Raw genomic sequence first — 20818 nt, forward strand, 5'->3', positions numbered from 1 at the left:
CTTTAGAACTCAGTGTAAGAAGGAAAGGAGGAAAGAAGGAGCTCTTCCAGTGAACAGCTCTTGGCCCAAAAGCAGCCACTGTGAAGCTGCAGAAATTCAGCCTGCAGGCAGCCATCACCAGTGATGAAATTGGTGAAATAAGATGCAGCAATCACTTCCAGGTAGCAGAAACACGGAGGAGCTGAAGGTCTCAGTGATCAATTCCCACTAGTTAATCCCAAGACTCCTGGTGAATGCCCCAAAATTCAGCCTTTTTCCCCAGAGCAGACACAGTGTAGTGCTTCTCTTGAGCAGTGCCTGTGCATTTCAGAGAGGCAGCTTTGATTCCATTTGTTTGTCACCAGCAACACACAATGCAGCAGACAAGCAGAGGGGCTGGAATGGAGGCTGTTTTTCAGGCAAGGAAGCAGCAGTCACTGAGCTGACCGGGTTTTGGAGATGCTCAATGCTTTCTATTTAAATTCCCAGCTCCCTGCCCAATTCTGGCCCTCTTCCTCCAGTGCCCCTCATCAAGTTCCTTGTCTATTAATCACAGAAAGTACCTTAAGCTGTTAAAATCTGGGCTCTGAACACAAACTAAAGCAGCCTGGGGTGACTGCAGCTTGCACTGGCTGTTTCTGGGAGGCCCTATCAGCATGAGGAAAACACTCATTTCATCAAGAGGCTAAAACACAAATCATATTTTATTACACGCTGAGATTCCTGTTATGACAAGCATCTACATGACCACATTTTACCTCTGTCTCATAATTATGCAATATACCTGCAACAAATCCACTCCTCTAGTACTTGTCACTGCAGAAGAGGAATTGGTACTTAAGAGGTACTTAGAGTTCCAGCTCAACCACATAAACACTGCTCCAGAAGCTGCAATGAGTCTGAAGTTCATGTTTATATTTAAAATACGGAGCAAGTTATTTCCAAAACCCAAGAGAGCCTCCAGCATCACAATCAATCAATTCTGAGCACAACTTGTGATTTCAAAGCTCCTCTCACTCCTCCAGGAGCGGATTTTATTGTCAGTTGACTTTGGTGAAATTTATCAGATGTATTTTCAGCTATAGGAAGCAATTGCTTCACTCATATACAACAGAAACCCTTCAGCAGAAAATTTCCACATTTTCACAACTAAAAACTCTTCTCTTTCCCTCAAATGCTCCCATCACTGACTACCTCACTCCTCTGGGCCAGTGCTCCATGATATTCTATAAATTACTACCTTATCAAATTATTCCTTAGATCTTCTATTACCATAATATTTACTGCTATCCACTATTAAATGCATCTTTGTCCACAGTGCTTTCTCAAGAAAAGGGAATACTCTGATCCTTCTCTTTCTAAAAGGATCTTAGAGATAGCTGGTGATGTGATGAGGGCAGGAAGAAGTCAGTAGCAGAACAGTCAAGTTAGGTCTCCCAGTTCATAGTTTAACACTCTTGTCATAGATCACCTTCTGATTCCTTACAGAAAAGCCAGGCAGTTCCAGCGTATTAGGCTCATACAGAGCCCAAAATCTTAAAAGCTTAATTCCCATGTCACAGGCAAAGATGTGAGGCATGTGGATAAAAGAACTCCTGGAAAAAGCTGGGAATACATGGCAGGACAAGGACAGAACATTGCCAGCAACAGCTCTCCTCAAACCTTTTGCTGTTTCTTTTCCTCCCAAACACACAAAAATCAAACCCTTGTCTTTGCATGCAGATAGGCAGCAACCCTGGGGGATGCTGGCATTACCAGAGAGGATTATCAGCACGCCTTCACTTCTTGGCCATATGGTTGCTACTGATTAAACCCTGTATTTACCTGCTGCTTCTGTTCTGGGAGTTGACCACACACTGTCAATCATTAAGCAAGCAGGGGAATGCCCAGACACACAGACAGGCTCACACTCTGCTTGCCAAGTTGGCTACTAAACCATATAACTCTGCAAACACACCTAAGTGTGGCAGGATGTTCTTTCTGTTTACCCTTCAATCCCAGATAAGAGGAGGGTCAGGGTCAGGATCTCACGCAATTTCTACGTGCCAATATCTTGGCCCTGCTCTCTTTTGCTGGAATTAGGCTGGAGACAGCTAGGACAGAGAGAAAACAGCCAAAGGGACTCACTGCTTTGAGGATGGCCACTGCATCCTGCTGCAGCCACGTTGGGTAGACAACTTCATCGTTCAGAATGGCCTCGAAGAGGTCGTCCTCGTTCTCGGCCTCGAAGGGCGCGTGGCCGCACAGCATCTCGTACAGCAGCACTCCCATGGCCCACCAGTCCACATCAGGGCCATACAGCATCTCCTGCAGGATCTGCAGCACAGGAGGAAAGAAACACCAACCCTGGAGCTTCATATGGGAGCAGGGGAGGGAAGAAAGATTTGGAAATGGTAACGCAGAGGTTCTCTGCGCTAACAGCGCTCTCTGTTAGGATGTCCAGGAACATGAAGTGATCTCACTCTGGGAACCCCCAGATCAGCACAAAGGTCCACCAAGGGCTGAATTAGCTTGGCTGGGTCACCTGGGAAGCAAGGCCTTAGAATGATGCTGGGGCTGAGCTGGAGGAGAAGGGGCACTCCAGCAAAACCTGCTGAGCAGCCACGGGTGTGAGCTGCCATCGCCTCCCCCTTGCCCTGGGGAAGAAAACACCTACCTGGCTCCTACTGCAAGGCTTTCTGGACAGGGGAAGCAGTGTGAGGGTGGGAGAACGGTGCAAACATCAACCACAGACAGAAATTCAATTGTGTTGAGGGATGTGAAACCTTCTCAGAACATCTGGCAGCATCTGGAGGGCAGCTGCTCCTTAAAGAGGTGTTTATTCATTTTGTAGTGAGATTGGGGAATGACAGGGAGTGTGAGAGGTAGAAAAAGGAACTGTGGAATGAAGGAGAATTCAATCTCCTTTCAAATCAAACTGGGACAGCATCTGTATGTGCCTCTCAAGATTTCTGCAGCCGTATTTCCATTTTTCACCTCATATTTTCTAGAAAAAAAATACAGGCTTATTTTGGTGCATACAGCAGCCTGAAGATTTACTCATGCTTTCCTTCAAAAGGGGCTGATGATACATCTAAGGAGCAAACCCTGAGCTCAGCAATCAAATAAGAACTGCCAAAGAACCTGGCAGTTCCATGCTGACCTACACTTCTCACATGGTGGCCATTTTTCCAACCAAGGAAAGGTTTCCTTACCTCTGGAGCAATGTAGTCTGGAGTGCCACAGAAGGTGGCTGTGGTGATGCCATCACGAATGCCCTCTTTGCACATTCCAAAGTCTGCCAGCTTGCAGTGCCCCTCGTAGTCCAGCAGCACATTGTCCAGCTTCAAGTCCCTAAAATGAGAATATTCAGAGTCACTGTGTGCTTGGAGCAGCCCCACACAGATGCAGACACCACCCCAGGCCTCAGAAGCTCACCTGAAACCTGGGCAAACCTCATATCATAAAAAAAATTAACAGAAGTCATGCAGGAGAGGTTTTCTTTTGCTTCATCTCTTTCAAAAGGGAGGAAGAAGCACCATTCTGCCAGTGCCATTTAATGTGGGCAGGTGCTGCAGGAGTTTGCCCACATGGGTTTCCAAACACACCACAAACCTGGCTGGCAGGGCTCCTGCCTATTTAGCTCTGGGAATCACTGGAGCAGAGGTTGCCAGAGCTGTCAGATTGTGTAAGGATGCTATGATGCAGCAAATGCTGCACACAGGCTGCACTCTGATTCAGCAAAGCTGCACTGGAGCAGACACTGGAGCTGGGGAGGACAGCAAGGACTCTGCAGAGGGCAAGCACCTTCCTTGTTCTCCTGAGGCCTTGGGGCTTCAGTCTCAGAACTCCTTGTTATCAGCCTGACTGAGAAACCCCATCTGGAGCATTATCCAAGCTGAGAAGAGAAGAAACTCCCTACTGACATCACACCACATGGGCAGGGATGGAATCTTCAGGCAGCACAGGATGCCTCCATCATAAGGCAAACTCTTAAAGTCCCCCCAGCTGTATCAATTCCAGCAGTGCACTGATACAAGCAGTGAACATCCCCCATAGCCCTCACTGGAGTGGGGACCTCCTTGTCACTGTCACAAGAGACCTGCAGCCCAACAAGCTGCAGGGGGACACTTTTTCCAGTACATCACCTCTAACAGCCTGGGAGCTCCCCATGGAAAGCAGAGCTGCCAAAATGACAGAGCTCTAACAAAGCTTATCAGCTTGCCTGACCTTGAGATTGCCCAAGGGAATAACCTGCAGCCAGAAGCACTGTCAGGAACAGCACGGGGTCATCTGCAGACTTAGGCAATGCCTGCCTAAAAATACACCAGCTCATAGCACCTCTGCTTTGCAGCTGCAGGCAGCACTGCAGATGCAGGAGAGGAGCTCCGATAGCAGCTCTGTGCAGCACAAACAGTCACAGCTCAGTTTTTGAACTGTCTCAGGTGTTGGCCCAAGAGCTGCCCAGAGCCATCACAGCAGCACCATGATGGGGTGGCTTGACAAAGCCACCTTCAAAGTCATTCTGATGCCCACATCAGGATCAAAAAACTAAATAAATTTTAGGGTCTCAGAACCCCTTCATGTTGGATCTTGATCCATTTTGCCCTTTGGTTGGATATCTATTTCCCTGGGAAGGGTGGTAACATCAGTGGTGACATCTCCACATCAATATAAAAACCAATGGTTGAGCTGAAATCTGAAACCAGCTTGATCCTGCTCATCGTCCATCTATGATCCTGACGTGAGAATCAGGGGGTTGATGGCTCTGTTGTGCTTTGGCATTTCCACAGCCCATGGGACTCCAGACAGCCCTCCCTCAGCTACACTGCTGCGCTGGAAAGATCAAGGACACATTGTGTAAGACAATCAGAGCCACATCCTCTGCCAAAGAGATAAGGAAAAGTATTCTTAGCCTCTTTTGAATGGATGGGAAAGCAAAGGACAGAAGTTAAGAAATTTGCCCGCGTCCCCCAGAGACAAGGCTGAACACCAGCTTCCTGAATTCCAGCTCGGATCTTAATCACAAGATCACACATCCTCTCTCTTGAACTTTAGGATGGCTTGGCTACACAAGCCAGCAGAAAGCCTTCTGCAACACTGCTGCCCTTCCCAGCAGGCCCACGAGCTGCCCAGTGAAATTTGGATGCCCAGGACAGTGCCCATGCCTGTTTCATGCTGCAGTGCTTGCTCTGGGCAGGATTCTCAGCAGGAGACACTTATTTTTTCCCTTCTGAGAATCACAAATGATGGCTGAGGCATGTGGGCAAAGGCTTGTCCTGGAAAGGCTTTAGGGGAGCACAGGGAGAGGTTTGTGCGTGGTTGCCCACGACAGCCCATCTTCAGCAGTAGTTTACAGCCAAAGCTCCTGTTGCTCTTCCCTGTGGTTCCTGGCAGGGCAAGGAAGCCCTCCAAGCATGAAGGCAGGCCTTGTTTTCAGGAATCTGCCACGATGTGGCTGAAATGGACAGTTTATTCTTGGCTTGGGTTTAAATGCAGCAAACACCTTCTCGGTCCTGGGCAGTGCTGACTATTGTGGTGCACCCCTAAAGATACAGCTGGAAGGGGAATTTTGGTGAACTCGCTTGAAGATCCCCCTAGCAAACCTCCTTCTGTTCCCTGAAACATCCACCACGTCCTGGAACACTTTGGGCATACCTCAAAATACACCATCCTTACATGTGAGCCAGCAGAAACACAGTCCCAAATGTGGGAGAGCAGAGGCAAGAGACAGCTACAGGGCTGGGCCAGCTCTGCTGAGCATGTCACCAGGGCACGCTGCCACTTCCCAGCCTCTGCCCCACAGGACGTGCTGCAGGATGTCCCAGACCCCTGTTAGCTGCACAGGGCACCATGCTCACCCCAGCTCTGAGATGGCAGGAGCCCTGCAGGTGCGAGAGCACTGGGCTGGCTGTGTCCTCCCAGAGAGCCTCCGTAATTACCATTAAATTTAAACTGTCTGCCTCTCTCTGGGTAGCTCTAACCACACGAGGCAGAGCTCCAGCCCTTGGCTCCTCCACACTGCACGTTAAACCCATTAACAATGTCTGTTGTCTCCTCCTGACTTCTGTCCAGCAGTGTGAAACCCAACACTCGCATTTTCTACTTTCACATAACCTGTAATGTGACGTTACTCTGGCTCTCACTTGCTCAGGCCCTTGGCTACGTGCAGATCCTTTCAGAAGAGGACCTCCCATGACCACAGAAGGCTGCTCAATGCTCTCTGCTCAGCAAAGTGACAGGAGATCATCCTACACTTCCCTCTCGGAGGTCTCGTGGGCCAGCACAGTGGCAGCCTCAGCCACGGGCTCCTCTGGAGCCTGCTCTCTCTGGCTTCCCCATATGATAAATCCCTGGGAAAGCTGTGGTTTGAGCATTTGCCCCAAGCCATCCCAGCAGTTGTGAGCTCTGAACTCACTGCTTGATGCTGACAGGTCTCCCCATAAGCCAGCACGGCCACATGAGAGGAAAAACACTGACAGTTCTCTGAGATTTACAAGGAGCTCTTCATTTTCACAGCAAGGATTCCGGGAAGCTGATGAAACTGGAAACCATCCAGCTCAGAAAGGCCAAATCTACCTCATTTCCTTAATACTTGCATTTTCCATCCAATATTTTTAGCAGTTCCATGAAGCAGTAACGGCAGAGAGGTTTTCTGAGGCTGCGTTCTACGGTCCAGCTGAGGTTCTGCCTCTCACTGGCAAAGCCTCCCTGGAAAACAAGCTTCATCCTGACTCAGAAAAGGCTGTCTTTGTCCTCACCCTCAGCTATGGCACACTGGCTTAATGGCCTTGTTTAGTCTAGACCCAGAAGAAATGATAAAATGAGCTGCTTCAGTGTCACTCACTGGGAGAGGTGTTCTTTGCACATCTGCTGCTCGAGTTTGGCGTTTGTAAAAAACCCAAAATTACAATTGCAGATGATCTGGTCCTTTTCCAAAGCATCTGTCAAATGCAATTTCCCTGCACCAGGGACTTTTGCCAGGGAATGTGTGTGATACACGTACCTGCCATCTCACTCCTGATGTAGAAACTGAATTTGAAAGGATGAAGTTGGGAGAGTTTTTCCCTTATTTTGGTTTCATCACCCTGTTTTGGTAAAGGCTGTACATGTAGTAAGGATCCAGAGGTGTAAAGGTGGCAGACACTGGCTTCCTGCCTCCCCTCAAGGTTATCCCAGGTTTGCTGATCTCAAAGGTCCAGTTTAAAGCTCATTAAAGCCTGGTGCTCCCATCCCAATGCAAATCACACAGTGGTGCCAGTCACAAAGGTAAATGTGGCTAACATGGAACTCCAGCCAAATGGTTTTCAAAAAATACACAATAAAAAACAAAATCCCCAAACCTGAAATTAGCTAAATGAGTAATTTTGGCTTTTCTGAAGGGGAAAACTTTCCCTTTAGACACTCCTTGGAAACACATTTGGGCGAGCAAATGTGCATTCAAGTTCCCTTGCAAGCAGGGATGAGATTTTAATTTTTCTCCACCTCTTCTGCTGAAGTCATTTTACTTCATAAAAATACTGCAATCTCCATCATGATGCAGAAAAATGCATTTCTATTGCCTGCTCTGGTAGCCAAACTAATACACGTTTCCAACTCCTGCTCCAAAAACATTGTAATTTTCTTTTTTAATGAAGCAACTTCAACAGGGGAGAATGAAAGATGTACAACCTGCAGAATAGCACAGTTGGTAAGATAGTTAAGGAAAAGGCAGTAGTTTTCAACTTGGAGGCTTTGCTCCAAATACAGTGGACAACAGATTTAAACCCATACTTTGATTAAATGAAGAGGAGAACAGATGGAGGTCTCAGTTTTATGTAAAGCCCTAAATACTCCTGTGAAGCTGATAATGTTTCCCATTTTCCTTTGCATTCATAAGGAACATCCAAACTAAAATACTTCCTTTTACCTGAATCCAGTGCTGTCTTGACTTGCAAAAAAAAAAAAAAAAGAATTGCTTTTAAAAAGCCTTAACATTTATTTTGGATCCACAAAACTATTTTTTACCTTTCTTTCCATACTAAATCTTGGAGTCTCAGTTAGGAAACTCAAAGAAAATAATTATTTTCATGAATCTATTCCCACCAGCTTTTGACTAGGGATCTCCACATTTTGTCCCCAAGATTTTATACCACTTTGGGAATTAAGGCAGTTTCTACTGTAAGTCTTGGGTTGTAGAGAACTTGCTTATAAATTCCCTCAAAGAAAATGGTTCACATCTCCCACGTTTTTCTAATAACAACCAGACATTATTTATTTCTACGATCAAGTAAGCTTTTATAACCAGAACCTCACACTCTCATAGCCCCAAGGAAGAGAAAAGCATGTCCTAGGCAGTGGTAAAGCTCAGTGGCAGCAGTAAATACAGGCTGAAGCTGACACCTGCAACATATTCTACCAGAGCTAAGACATAAAAACCCAGGCTGAGCTGCTGGTATTTGCTTAGGCACATCTTTAGGGCAGGAGGAAACACTAAAATCACAAAGGAAACACCAGGTTGCTGGTCTTTGATAATGGGAGCCACAAAGCTGAGATCAGAAAAGGATCAAGCTGCACCAAGCTGGGGAAAAAGAGTTGAAATCCTGAGTTTTGCTGCCAAATAAAGAGGTAGGACACTGCTGTTACCCAGCATATAAACAGTGGGTAGGCATTTGCACACACCACTGTGTGGGCATGACAGGCTGAGATGGAAAGGGTTGCTTTACACACCTGCAGCTTCCCAGCACAATTCCCAAAATCCCATGGGATTCAGTCTGTGTGCTCCATCCTCCCCAGCATTGCACAAAATAATGTCAAAATACACAGGCACTCAAAACATAACTTCAACTCTTGGTTTTCTTGAAAAACATTCCTTTGGGTAAAGAAAACATTTATTTTGGTTTCCAAACAACCTCTGAGGTGAAACCCACCCAGACCACTGTCAGCCACACAGACAGCCTGGCTACAGCAAACTGCAACCTGCAGTGCAGCGTCACAGGACAGAAATGAGGGGAAGATCTCTCCAGATATTTGTAATTCGTAATTACCAGAAAGTAGGAATGAAACACAGCAAGTGCCCTTCTACACTGGCCTAACAGCCAAAAGTTGTTTTCAAAATCTGACCAGACTTCAGTGTTTAGGGACTGTAAATAGAGCCACCATGGCTCCAGGCTGACCTTCTCATTTCTCACAACAAAGCAATAGCAGAAAAGTGATATAATGATTCAAGGATCCAACTCAGACTCAGGATAAGTGGTACAAGTAAGTGAAACTCCACTGAAATCCACACTCATTGCTGGCCCACTGAGCAGTAGACAGGTGCCTGTCCTTGCTGGCCACGGGAGCCAGAGGAGGAAAGCTCCATCCTACAGCCACCTCAGCATGTGAGCAGCGCTCCAGCCAGGAGCCCAGCACCATTCCTGGGGCTTTTACAGCCCCATCCCACCACAGCACATCCTGCAGGCTCCTCAGACAGCTGGGAGGGGAATGTGGCAGAGTACAACAAGAGCCTCCTGCCTTGTCTGTGCTTCACCCAAGCCACCCTGCTGGCAGCCAGAGCACAGAGCTTTGGGAACGCTCTGCAGCCATGTGTTGGGATAAAGGTGTGATGGATTAGGGATACTCAGCCTCCAAAACAGGCTCCACCTCTCTTGCAACACAAGATGTTACAGCCTGATGCTATATGGACTCAGGTCCAGGGTCACACACAGCACTGGAACATGCTGGAAGCTCTCACCACAGCACATGGCCAAGGAGTGCCTGAGGGCAAGGTCAGGAGTGGGTGAATTAGCCCAAGACAGATCCTCACACCTGCATCTGTGCTCTTCAGGATGTCCAAAGGCACTTGGTATCAGTATTGCACACTCATGGGGTAAGTCTGATTCTTGCTCTGTTGCTGTTCAGACTAAACAGACTGGCAAGCACTGCACCCAGAAGTGCTCTGTCATTATTATTTTAAAGTCAAGCAGCCCTTCAAGCACAAGCACAAGTTCCTACAGGCATTCTGCCTGCATTAAGGCAGCACCATGGGGTTTTTGGCAGAGATGGGCTGGCACCCAGTGCTGCTGGCTGTCCATCTGCCTGACCCCTTCCTGCCTGCAGGGGCTCCCTGGAAGCAGCTCCCAGCCCACATCAGAGCACTGGCCCTCTCCTGCTGACCCCCGGGCTGCTGCTCTGGAGACCAAGCAGTGCCCAAGGCTCTGACTTCTCTTCCAGCACAGGAGATGGCATCACCCAGCATCCAAGACCTCTCTGGTGGTTTGAAGCACCAGCACTCCCACCTCCCCTCCCTCTGGGCACTTCAGAAGGGCACCTGTGGAAGATTAACACAATTACTCACAGGATTTCATTGCTGCTGATTCATCCTCTAGTTAAAACAAGAGTGTCAGGCTCAAGTATAAAGGCAGAGACTAAAAACCCTGGGCACACCACCAGAGATGATCACAGAGCTTCCCCCAAGCTGGTGGTACAGACCCAGTGGGACCTCACTGAGTCCCTCTGGAGTCAGGCACACCCACAAACTTCCCTTTACTACACCCACAGCAGCTGTAAGAGGGCTGATGACAGTGTCCAAAGGCAGCTTTACAAGGGCAAAAAGACATGGGGGATGTGTGAAATGGGGCAGCCACGAGCCAGAGCCATTACTGGTGAAACACAGACATGCTGGAGGTTGCCACACTGGAGTAATCCCAAAGATGGCACAACCCCTATAATTTATTTATGTATCCAAATTGGTGTGCGTGCATTTTTTAATAGATACTTATATATAATCTATGTATTATTTGCTGCACTTTTATGTGGGACTGCACTCAGGAAAGAGGAGCTACACTTGAAGTGTTTCCCTGGATCCCAGAGCATTTACTGCAGGAAGGGGAGGGTGGATGGAAAAAGGCTTCGTGTCCAGTTTTTGGTATGGATGCCACGCTCTCTCTCTCTGGATGAGCTGCCAGCCTAGTCCTGTGACAGACTCCTCAGTCCCACTGGGCAGCAACACTGGAATTTGCTGGCCCTGAAACATTACTTGCTAAGTTGCTCCCAACAGACTCTCCTTTTACTGTTGCCAGAAAAAGAGGGAAAAAAGAAGAAAAAAACCCCAGCAACCACAATGTTTCTTTTTGTGCATCCCATTGCCTGAAGTCTTCAGAAGAGGCACACAACAGACTCAAGACCCAAATGCAGGAACAAGAATACAGGAGACTGATGGAGCTAGGAGAGGTTAAAAAGCACAAGGCCTGTTGTGTCACTTTGACAAAAATAGATCAATGTTGATTCAAAGCCTGATATGGAAATTAAAATGAAATCAGGTTTGTGCCCGCAGCACAGCATGGTCCCAACACTACAAGATGGAGTGAGAGTTATCCAGGATTAGTCATCACCAGCTGCCCACAGCCCACCACAGGGCTGCTGAAGGCTCCAAGCTGTCCTGGTAGCATCAGGGTTGGCCTGTGCTGCGTCCCCCAGCACATAGGACAGGTCCCCACTGTGTGCCACTAACCCTGCCCTGGGGGAATGAGCCAGCAGCCCACACCAAAGGGACTCTCCTGCTCATCCCACAGCTGCCATGGAACCCACCCTCCTCACTCCAGTCTTAAGGGGAATATTTCACTCCTAGAAATATCAAAGAAAATAAAAATGAAGGTGTCTCTATCCATCAGGATGATGTGTGCAAACCAGCCTGTGCTGGTACTGGGAATGCCAGCAGTGCTCTGTGGGAAGGACACTCCTGCCTGGAACCTGTAAATCTGGTCAGGCAGACTTCTCCACATTCATCTGATACAGGTAAGGTTCACTGTACTCTGAGCCTGACTCTAAATCCAGGGAAATCAGTGAAAAAAAAAACCAACTCCTGTCAAGTTTACTCAAATCTGAAATAGGCCCTGCCCTGAGGAAAAAAAAAATTACTTAACCTTATTAAGGCTCTGAATTACAGATCTAGATTTATAAGGCTAAGGCTATAGGTGCTAATCTCCTTTCTATAATGGAATAAACAAAGCTGAAGGCAGAAGTACTGTATTTTTAGACAGGATTTTTAAAAGCATCTTCCTTTGGCCTGTAGATTTCCACTGCCAAACTTACTATTAACTTTTGAGGGAGCATCCGTGCTGGCCCAGCATGGCTGCTTTGGAAAATCTCACCATCTGCACTGAATTTTTATGCACAGAGCAAAAGAACAGTCTCCCTGCTAGTGAGACATTGTGGGCACAGAGCACACAGCCACCCCACTGCTGCACAGGAGGGGGTTCTGCCTGGTTCCCCTTGGAAGAAATGAATGAATGAATTTCCTAGGAAATGATGTTTCTTAGAAAAAACAAACTGACACCATCGCTGATATAATTGGCTCTTTTTTCCCTAAGACTGCAGGGAACCTTTAGGCAAACACAGTGCTTTTCTGACTGCTCTGATCTCTCTGCTTTTGACCACAGCAATCACTTAAATATAAAATGGAAGAAGTTTTTCTAGGAGCCTAAAAGATGGGTCATTATCCCAAGATTTAGTTTCTCAATTCATGTGAATTACTGTTGTTATTCACTCATTACAGGTGATTCACCCAGAGCTGTGTGAAGCCCAAGGATCCTGGATAAGCAGGGCAGAGGCAGGGGGAATTCCTGGCTGGGCATGCTCAGCTCTCTGCAGTCCCACTCTGACTCCTCCCAGGCTGCCTGCATGCAGGAACCAGCGACACTGACCTTTGTGCCAGGCCAGCAGGGACACACCAGATCCCATGTGCCACCCCAAATGCCACACAGCATCAAACAGACCCCAAACTGCCCACCAACAATGCTGGCTGGTGCTATCCCCACGGCACATCAAGCACTTAACCCTTGAGTCTCATTGGGCTGGGCTCCCTCTTCAGCTGGCACAGGGGAACAGATGCTTTCCCAAGCCACTTCAGACCCTCTAAATTTGCCTCACCAGCTGACAAGGCTGCCCAAGTTCCCAAATTAGGTGCCTCAGGTGGCTCCCTGATTGTTGGTAAAGCAGCAGTAACTCAGAGCAGGAGTCAAGTGATGCTCACCTGACGCGGCTGGCAGGCACAAGGAGCTGCCAGCTGCCTTGCTCCTGTTATGTATGAAACAAATTAATCACCAAATGAAATAAGCACTGTCCCCTCTGACCCCATCAAGGAAAAAAACAGAAATGGGACATGAGTGAGGAAAGTCTGTCTTTACACTGCTCAATCCCTGAATTTTTAACACATTCACACATCAAGTCCCTGCAAGTCCCTTTGGCCTCTGACATGTGTGACCATGGAGAAGGATGCCCAGGGTGCTGTGCGTCTAGCTGGAAATATGCCTCCTGACATATTCAGATTTTATTATTTCAGCTGTGGAAGATCTGAAGCCATCAGGTTCCTCTTGCTTACACAGGTTGCAATTTTATGTTTTGCTTATAAATCCCTTTGGTCAGAAAGAAGACACCATAAATCCCCACCAAAACTTATTCCTACTCTAGGGAGACAAGAAACATCAGGCAGAAACCTTGGTGCCTCTTGCTGAGGCACCACATCAGATAAAAACTCAGAATTAGAGCTTTTCTACCTAGACCTCCCATGTTTGTAACACAGGCCATAATTGCACAACAATACATATTTTATATCACAATACAAAGTTAGTCAACTTGAAGGTAAGGTGATTCTCAAAAAACTCCTTGTCTGTCCTCACTAAAGTTACACCCAGGTGACACCTGAAGTGCACTGTTTTTTAACTCATGTCCTCATCAAAGTTTAGCACTCTCCACCTACAAGGCTACATTTTTATTTTGTGGCAGGAAAGTACTTCTTAATGTTATTGACAATTCCAGTGGGTTCAGCCATCAAGTACTTCAAACCCATCTCCAGAGTCAAGTACTGCTGCTCTCAGACTGGACTGCTGCTCTCAGATACTCTCCCATTAATAAATAATTGATTGAGGACTAATGGAAAACCATGGAGGCTCAGGGAAAGCAGAATGACTGTACTGTCCTGAGAAAAAGGAATAAAAAGGACATTATTTCAATACCAACATGCTGAATGCATCACCCACAACTGACATATTAAAGCTAATGAGCCCCTGGAACTTTTCTAGATGGATTTGCAGACATGGAGCAATAGATGGCCCATGTCTCCTCTGCACTTTGGGGCCATCATTTGTAAGTTTACCTGTCCTCCATTTCTGTTCTCAAACAGACTCCACAATGCTTCACTTCACAAATGGTTTGCAAACTTCTCCATGGTTTTGCATGAGGAATGATTGCACAGTACCTGAAATGATCCCATGGCTGTGACAGCACAGCTCACTGTTTGGGGGTGGTGCTGTGGGTGCTGCAGCGTGCTTTGTCCTAGGCTGTTAACAGGAAGGCAACCACACCATGACAGAGCAGCTGCTTTCCCATCAAGGTTATGTCCAAGAGCATTTGGAATCAGCTTTTGAACACTGGGTTACTTCACTTCCCACCTCCCATTGTCCCTCTGGTGACTTGGGAAGCACCACAGTGATACAAATGCAAACCCATCCTGCTTCCTCTCCAGCCAATCCCTGAATTTGGCACTGCAGGTTTGGAATCCCTGAGTTTTCCTTGCACACACTGGTATCCCCACAGCCATCCCACCCACCTGGAACTCAACCCTTGGGCATTTGGTTTGCTGCCTGTTGGCACTCCTGGCACCACCAGCAACCATCACCACGGCTTGAATGACTCAAACCAGAGAATATCCAACAAGATGATGTTTATCAACAGCCTCTCATCCCTCCACAGCAACCAGGGCAGCTCTGCCCAGGCATGGAGTTGACACCCAGGGTGATGCTCAGATGCAGCAGGCTGTGTCCCAGAGCTGATCCCAGCTGTGGGGATCAGGCAGAAACACTTTTTCTGCACATCTCCAGATGAGCCTGCCTGGCAGACTTCTTTGGCAAGTATTTCTCCACCCTGGCTTTCCACGTGGAGCAGGAGCACTGCACAACCCGCCGGCCCCGGTGCCCACACGGCACCTTCATTCCAGAGGAGTCAGAGCTGGTGACACATGACTCAAACACTCCGTGAGCTGCTCTTAATCCCAGCAGCCAGCGAGCAGAGCTCCCCTCTGTCCTCAGCTGCCCTTTTCTGGGCAGCTGCAGCTTTTCCTGGCACCTGACTAGAAACCCTGTGGCTTTTACCTCGTGTGCATGAGGTAAAACGTGGATTTGGGCTTAGAGCCTTCCTGCATCCTGAAAGGGAAGTGTTGGGGTTTAGCACTGTCCAGCTGCTAAGGTGGCATTGAGGCTGCTTTTTAGAACCTAGAGACAGCAAGATCCCTTTTGCTGGTGATTTAAGTCTCCTCCTCCAGCAGCACAGCCACAGTGCTCTCCAGCTGTACCTGCCCTGTCATACCCTGTCCCATCCGTGCTTTTCAGGGCAGTGAGGGCGCTGCAGAGATGGAGGGGGAACCCAGTGCTTCCCCACACCCTACAAAAACCTCAAAGGCAAGAGGAAGGCCCTGTGTGTGGCACAGCTGCAGGCTCTGCCCCGGGCAGAGGACAGCACTTCACCTTACTCATGTTACAAGCAGTTACAGGAACAGAGTAATTTCCCGGCTGGCTCTGGCCAAGCTCCCCCCACAGCTCTGTGTGGTGCTACACAGGGAATCATAGAGGAGAATCACAGAATGGCTGTGGTTAGAAGGGACCCTAAAGATTGTCTCATTCCAGCCCAGTTGCCATGGGCAGGGACATCTTCCCCTGAAGCAGGTTGCTCCAAGTCCCCTCCAGCCTGGCCTTGAACACTTCCAGGGATGGGGCATCCACAGCTGCTCTGGGCAGCCTCAGTGACTTCAGCCTCTCTTCCCTATCACACCCCCCAAATTTTGCCTGACCCTGCTCACATCACACTTCACTGCTCCACAGCACTGTCCCCTAGCACGGGCTGAGCCATTCCCAGGACCAAGCTGAGCCATTCCCAGGACCAAGCCGAGCCATCCCCAGGACCAAGCTGAGCCATTCCCAGGACCAAGCCGAGCCATTCCCAGGACCAAGCTGAGCCATTCCCAGGACCAAGCCGAGCCATCCCCAGGACCAAGCTGAGCCATTCCCAGGACCAAGCCGAGCCATCCCCAGGACCAAGCCGAGCCATTCCCAGGACCAAGCCGAGCCATCCCCAGGACCAAGCTGAGCCATTCCCAGGACCAAGCTGAGCCATTCCCAGGACCAAGCCGAGCCATCCCCAGGACCAAGCTGAGCCATTCCCAGGACCAAGCTGAGCCATTCCCAGGACCAAGCTGAGCCATCCCCAGGACCAAGCCGAGCCATTCCTAGCTCCAAGTACCACTCAAAGAGTGAGACTGGGAAGTCTCACCCCACCTCCACACAAGTCCTACATGGCTCTGCTGTTGGTATAAACCACAAGTTACTTCATGACTTTCTGGCAGCCACAACTGGCATCATCAGCCAGTGAGTGGGAAGGGCTGTACACCCATGAGAGCAAAACCACAGAGAATTAAACCCTGCAGTGGGCTGGCAGAAAAGCCATGGTACTGAGAGCTCTCAGAGTAGCCAGAGAGCCAGAGGCTGTGACTCACTGGGAGAGGCTGCACAAAAATAGGGCTTTCAGCAAGACCCACAGGGATTTCTGCAGGGAGATTCTTCCCCTAGAGACAGGCAAGGGGGCTTGCCTCACCTTTCCCATCCGGGAGCAGATCCAATGACTGCTCTGCCAGAAGAGGAATTCACTATTGTCCGGCTGCTTGTTTCCAGTCTGGCTAAAAATGGGATCACAGGAGACTAATTGCTTCACTGGAGGAAAAAAAAGAACTAGTCTGGAGTGATGGAATTATTTTGTAGACTGTTGTTGTTTGGGTTTGTTTCCATCCTGGCTTAACGAGCATTAATGACTTCAGAAGGGGGGAGGAAAGCCATTAGGGAGAACACGATCCACACAGATACCTCTGGCCCAGCACACACTTCTGTCCCAGCCAACCTCTACAGCTCTAAAGGCATCCCTCCCTCCTCCAGCCCTTCAGAATGCAGGAAGGTGGCTGAGAGCAAAGGGAAATGTTAGTTTTTTCGCTTTTAATTGGCCTGACTGGAAGTGCCAGCCTCCCTGCAGCTCAAATACTTAAGCATGTTAGCTATGCTCAGCAGCAGCTCCAGAAAAACTGCTGTCCCTCCTCAGTGGCAGGGAAACAAAGGGAAAACATCCCAGAAAAGTGGATGCTCCTGGCAGAAATCAGCAAGGCCCAGAGCCTGTGAAATAAAGTTTGTTTGTTTTGTTTGAGGAAGCCACGCTGAATCTTCCGAGATTCATTCTGGTGTCAGCAGAGACAGAAAGAAACCCAAAGCCAAGACAGGTAATTAATGTTGAAATTCCTCCTTACATAACAGCACTGGGACAGACACTCACTTGGCCAGTGCTGTGCAGGGCTGTGCCAGCAGAGCCCAGAGAAAGCCTGGGAGCAAGCAGTGCCTGTGCTACACCCAGAGGCTCCAGCCACCCTTGCATGCTGTGGGCTTCAGGGAAATAGCGATTGTCTGGGAATGATGTGCCCATTTCTATAACCCAGCTCTGCTGAAGGACAGTTGTCTTTTAACTGCATCCCCCAGGGAACAGGAGAACAGCCTGAACTGCCCCAAACCACAGCAAGGTCCCAAGGAAGACACAAGCAGAGCAAAGACTTGGAAATATTATGAACTTCCCTGGAGAAGAGGTGGAGATTTTCAGCATGAGCCTAGTTGTAAGAAAATGAAGAGAAATTAGGGAAGGCTCTCAGGCAATCAAACAGTGACTTCAATTGCCCTGTTCTAGACACGACAGAATGTGAAATACCCAATACTCCATGCTACATTTAACTCATGCACAGGCAACAGCCAGGCCCCCAGAGACCATCGTCTCTCTTCCATGTGTCCCCATTCCAATGGCAGCTTACTAGCAATACTTGGCCTTTGCTGCCTTGCTTCCTGGCCAGCAGGGATTCAGAGATGCCATAGGCTGATGCTGGGAAGCAACATCCAACAGTTCTGGCAGGAACTTCTGACTGTCCTGTGGCTTGGGAAAACCATCAGTCCTGAAGGACCCCAAGGCAGCTCTGAGTGGAGATGATGAGGGGCAGTAAAGAGGGCAGGCTGCAAGATAGTGTCCCATTAATTTTATCACCCCAAATAGCTGTCCTTCCCCTGGGGCTATTACCAGTTTGAGTGAGCAGAGCAATTTCTCAAGATCAAAAGAGTGTAGGGGAATCTGTGACATAGAGACTTTCCACGCACGAATCCAACTTCAGCCTACTCAAGCCACAGATGACCTGTGGCTTTTGGGGTTTGAAAGCTGGCTTCCCTTTGCTCTGGCTCATTTCCAAAACCTCATGAGTTCCAAGAAGCAGCACAGTTTAGTACTGCCTTTTCTGACAGCAGACAGGGAACTATGTTTCAAGCTGCTCAGTCACTGATAAAAGATATTTATTTAACAGATATGGTGCCACAAAGGCTTATTTGGGCATTTTCACTTTGTGTAAGGATGGGGGGAAAAAACCATTAATTCAGGCTGGAGTTACACCAGTCCTATCTCAAACATACCACCAGCAGATCAGCTGCCACCCATGGGTCAAAATCAACTCTGCAGTGCCAGGCATGAGCTGACTGCCTGAATCTCCCTGGCTTGCTGCATCCCAAGCAGCACAAAGGACACCAAGAATTCCTGTGGGGGTTGTCCCTGGCCCCAAAGAGACCCCAGCAGGAGCAGGCCCAGCTCTGGCTCCAGGCTCTGTGCTGCTCAAGGGTGGAGAGGCTGGGCAGGGCTGCCCCCTGACCTTCCAGGGGATGGACTGTCTCTCTGGGAGCTTGGCCAGCTGGCAGCAGTCACAGCTTCTCCTTGGCTTTCTCATTTATCAAGGCTGGACAGAGTAGCAAGAAGCAGGAGTCAGCTGCCAAGGTTTTTGCTCCCTCTGTGCTCAACAAGGTCTGAAGGTAGAAATTCTGGCTGTAAAGCTGCTGTTTGGGCATCAAGTTTCAAGCTACTGCTCAAAATATATGAGAAATTAAATGAGTAATACTGGAATGGGTCGCTCCAGCTAGGAAGATTGGTTATTAAGTAAAAGGAAAAAAAAAAGAGAGAAGGTGCAGGAAATGTCAAAGGTTACAAAGTTGATAAGATTGTGTCAAAATCCCCAAAGCACAGATAAGCATACAATTCCTCAACCTATGGCTAAGAGACACTGACAAACAGAAACACAAAGCACACTAATTCAGCTTTTAGGCACGAGTCAGCAAGGACATGGGACCCTGCTACATTTTCATGCTCAGGTAAATGTCAAAAGGAACGTAACAAGATCCAGAGAAGGGAGGAGAAAACCCAAAGCCTGCTTGCTAAATGTCACACACCAGCTCAGACTCTCAGCACAAGTGCCACAGAGTCTGGACACAGAGACACAGGGCAGCCTCAGTGCCACAGCCCACGCTGGCTGACTGGAATGTCCTTGGAGAGTCTGAAGGGAGCATTTGCTCCTGCCCCTGCTGCCACACAGGTTTGCACATGGCATAATGTCCCCTTGCACAGCTAACCCTGCTTTTCCCAATTCCCCCCTCCTCCATCCCCCTTCCTTTTCCAGCACAACAGCCAAAGATGGCATGACCCACTCTGGCCAGGCACCACGACAAAAATGCTCCAGATCAGAAATGCTTCAGATGCAGATGCACACATCCCATTGGACAGACCTAGCCATAGCAGAATGCCTGGATCAGGGATTTAGCTAGTAAATAACCTCTCCTACTTGGAAGTCATCTTCTTGATTCATGAGCACTCCTCTACCACGCTGCTGAGAGATTTGTGGGAGCAGCTCTGGATGTTAATAATAAATTGTGCTTGTGAAACTTTAATTGATTCAGAAGGAATCAGCTCAGAGCATGGAGGATCTCTGTGGTTCTGAATACATCACATTTGTACACAGTTGAGACTTGAAGGCCTGCTCCCCTTCCCATTGTTGTCAGCTGGAATACTGCCACAGCTTCTTGAGTGGAATAATAACCAGGTAATACAATTCCAAGATTAAATTGTGCCCTCAGGCACAGCCTCATAAAAGGGGAGGTTCTCCAACCTATTAACAGCAAAGGTGCCATGACTCAGAGGCCAAATGATGAGCAATGCTTTCCCCTTGCTCCATGAGAATAGGCCCCATAAACGGCAGCCTGGCCTGCACCAGCAGCTAAGGACAAGCCCCAGCAGCAGTTCAGCTGGCACACAAAGCTGTGCCCACCATCCTGCCCAGGCTACCACTGACAGGAGAGGGAATTCTCTCCCACAGACATTCGGAATTGTAAAACACTTAGTACTGCAGCACTACCCTGTCATAGCTGAAATTTTCCATTGTGTTGTTATTTTTAGTTTATATCTGTATCACTACAGGCAGCTCTGAAATAGAATCCATAGACAAGGTGTGACAGTGATGCACCACTGATATTAAAAGTTGCTGGATGGCTTTACAAAATGCCTCTGCTTGCATAAAAGCAGAGTTACCCACCTGCTCCCTGGCACAAAGAACAAGATCTAAACATTGGGATTATTGACCAAGGAAACATCAGGTGCCAATCTTGCTGCAGCTAAAAGAGTAAGTCAAATTCTCCCTGGCTAACTGCAGCTATTGCTGCAGGCCAAATATTTCAACACAGAGTCTCTCATTGTGTCCCTCACAAATACAGCAACTTCACTCACTGCAACATGTTGTGATGCAAGAAATCTTCCATTTCAGCAAGTCAGAGGAGCAGATGCAACAGCATTTTGTCAGCATAATCCTTCTTTCAAGAAGTTGTACAAAACATTTATTAAGGTTGACAGAGAGACCTTTTCCCCAGCTATATATATCAGCCTCCCTAATGCCAACCCAGGGCTCATGTTCTCAGAGAGGGACACTGAAAGCTTCCTCCTTTTGAGATGGGTAAAAAGATCA

The 20818-nt window shown here is 48.3% G+C and overlaps 1 protein-coding gene across 1 annotated transcript in view; it reads right to left on the reverse strand.

Moving 5' to 3' along the window:
* Positions 1–20818, reverse strand: part of PRKCH (protein kinase C eta) — a gene marked incomplete at its 5' end in the record, with an annotated part of 113989 nt that overhangs the window by 15886 nt on the left and 77285 nt on the right. The window contains 2 exons of the mRNA XM_005417948.3: positions 2107–2295; positions 3174–3312. Coding sequence (XP_005418005.2) covers positions 2107–2295; positions 3174–3312 — 328 coding nt within the window. The remainder of the gene's footprint in view (positions 1–2106; positions 2296–3173; positions 3313–20818) is intronic.

This window comes from Geospiza fortis, unplaced genomic scaffold, assembly GCF_000277835.1.
Source record: "Geospiza fortis unplaced genomic scaffold, GeoFor_1.0 scaffold23, whole genome shotgun sequence".
NCBI lineage: Eukaryota > Metazoa > Chordata > Aves > Passeriformes > Thraupidae > Geospiza > Geospiza fortis.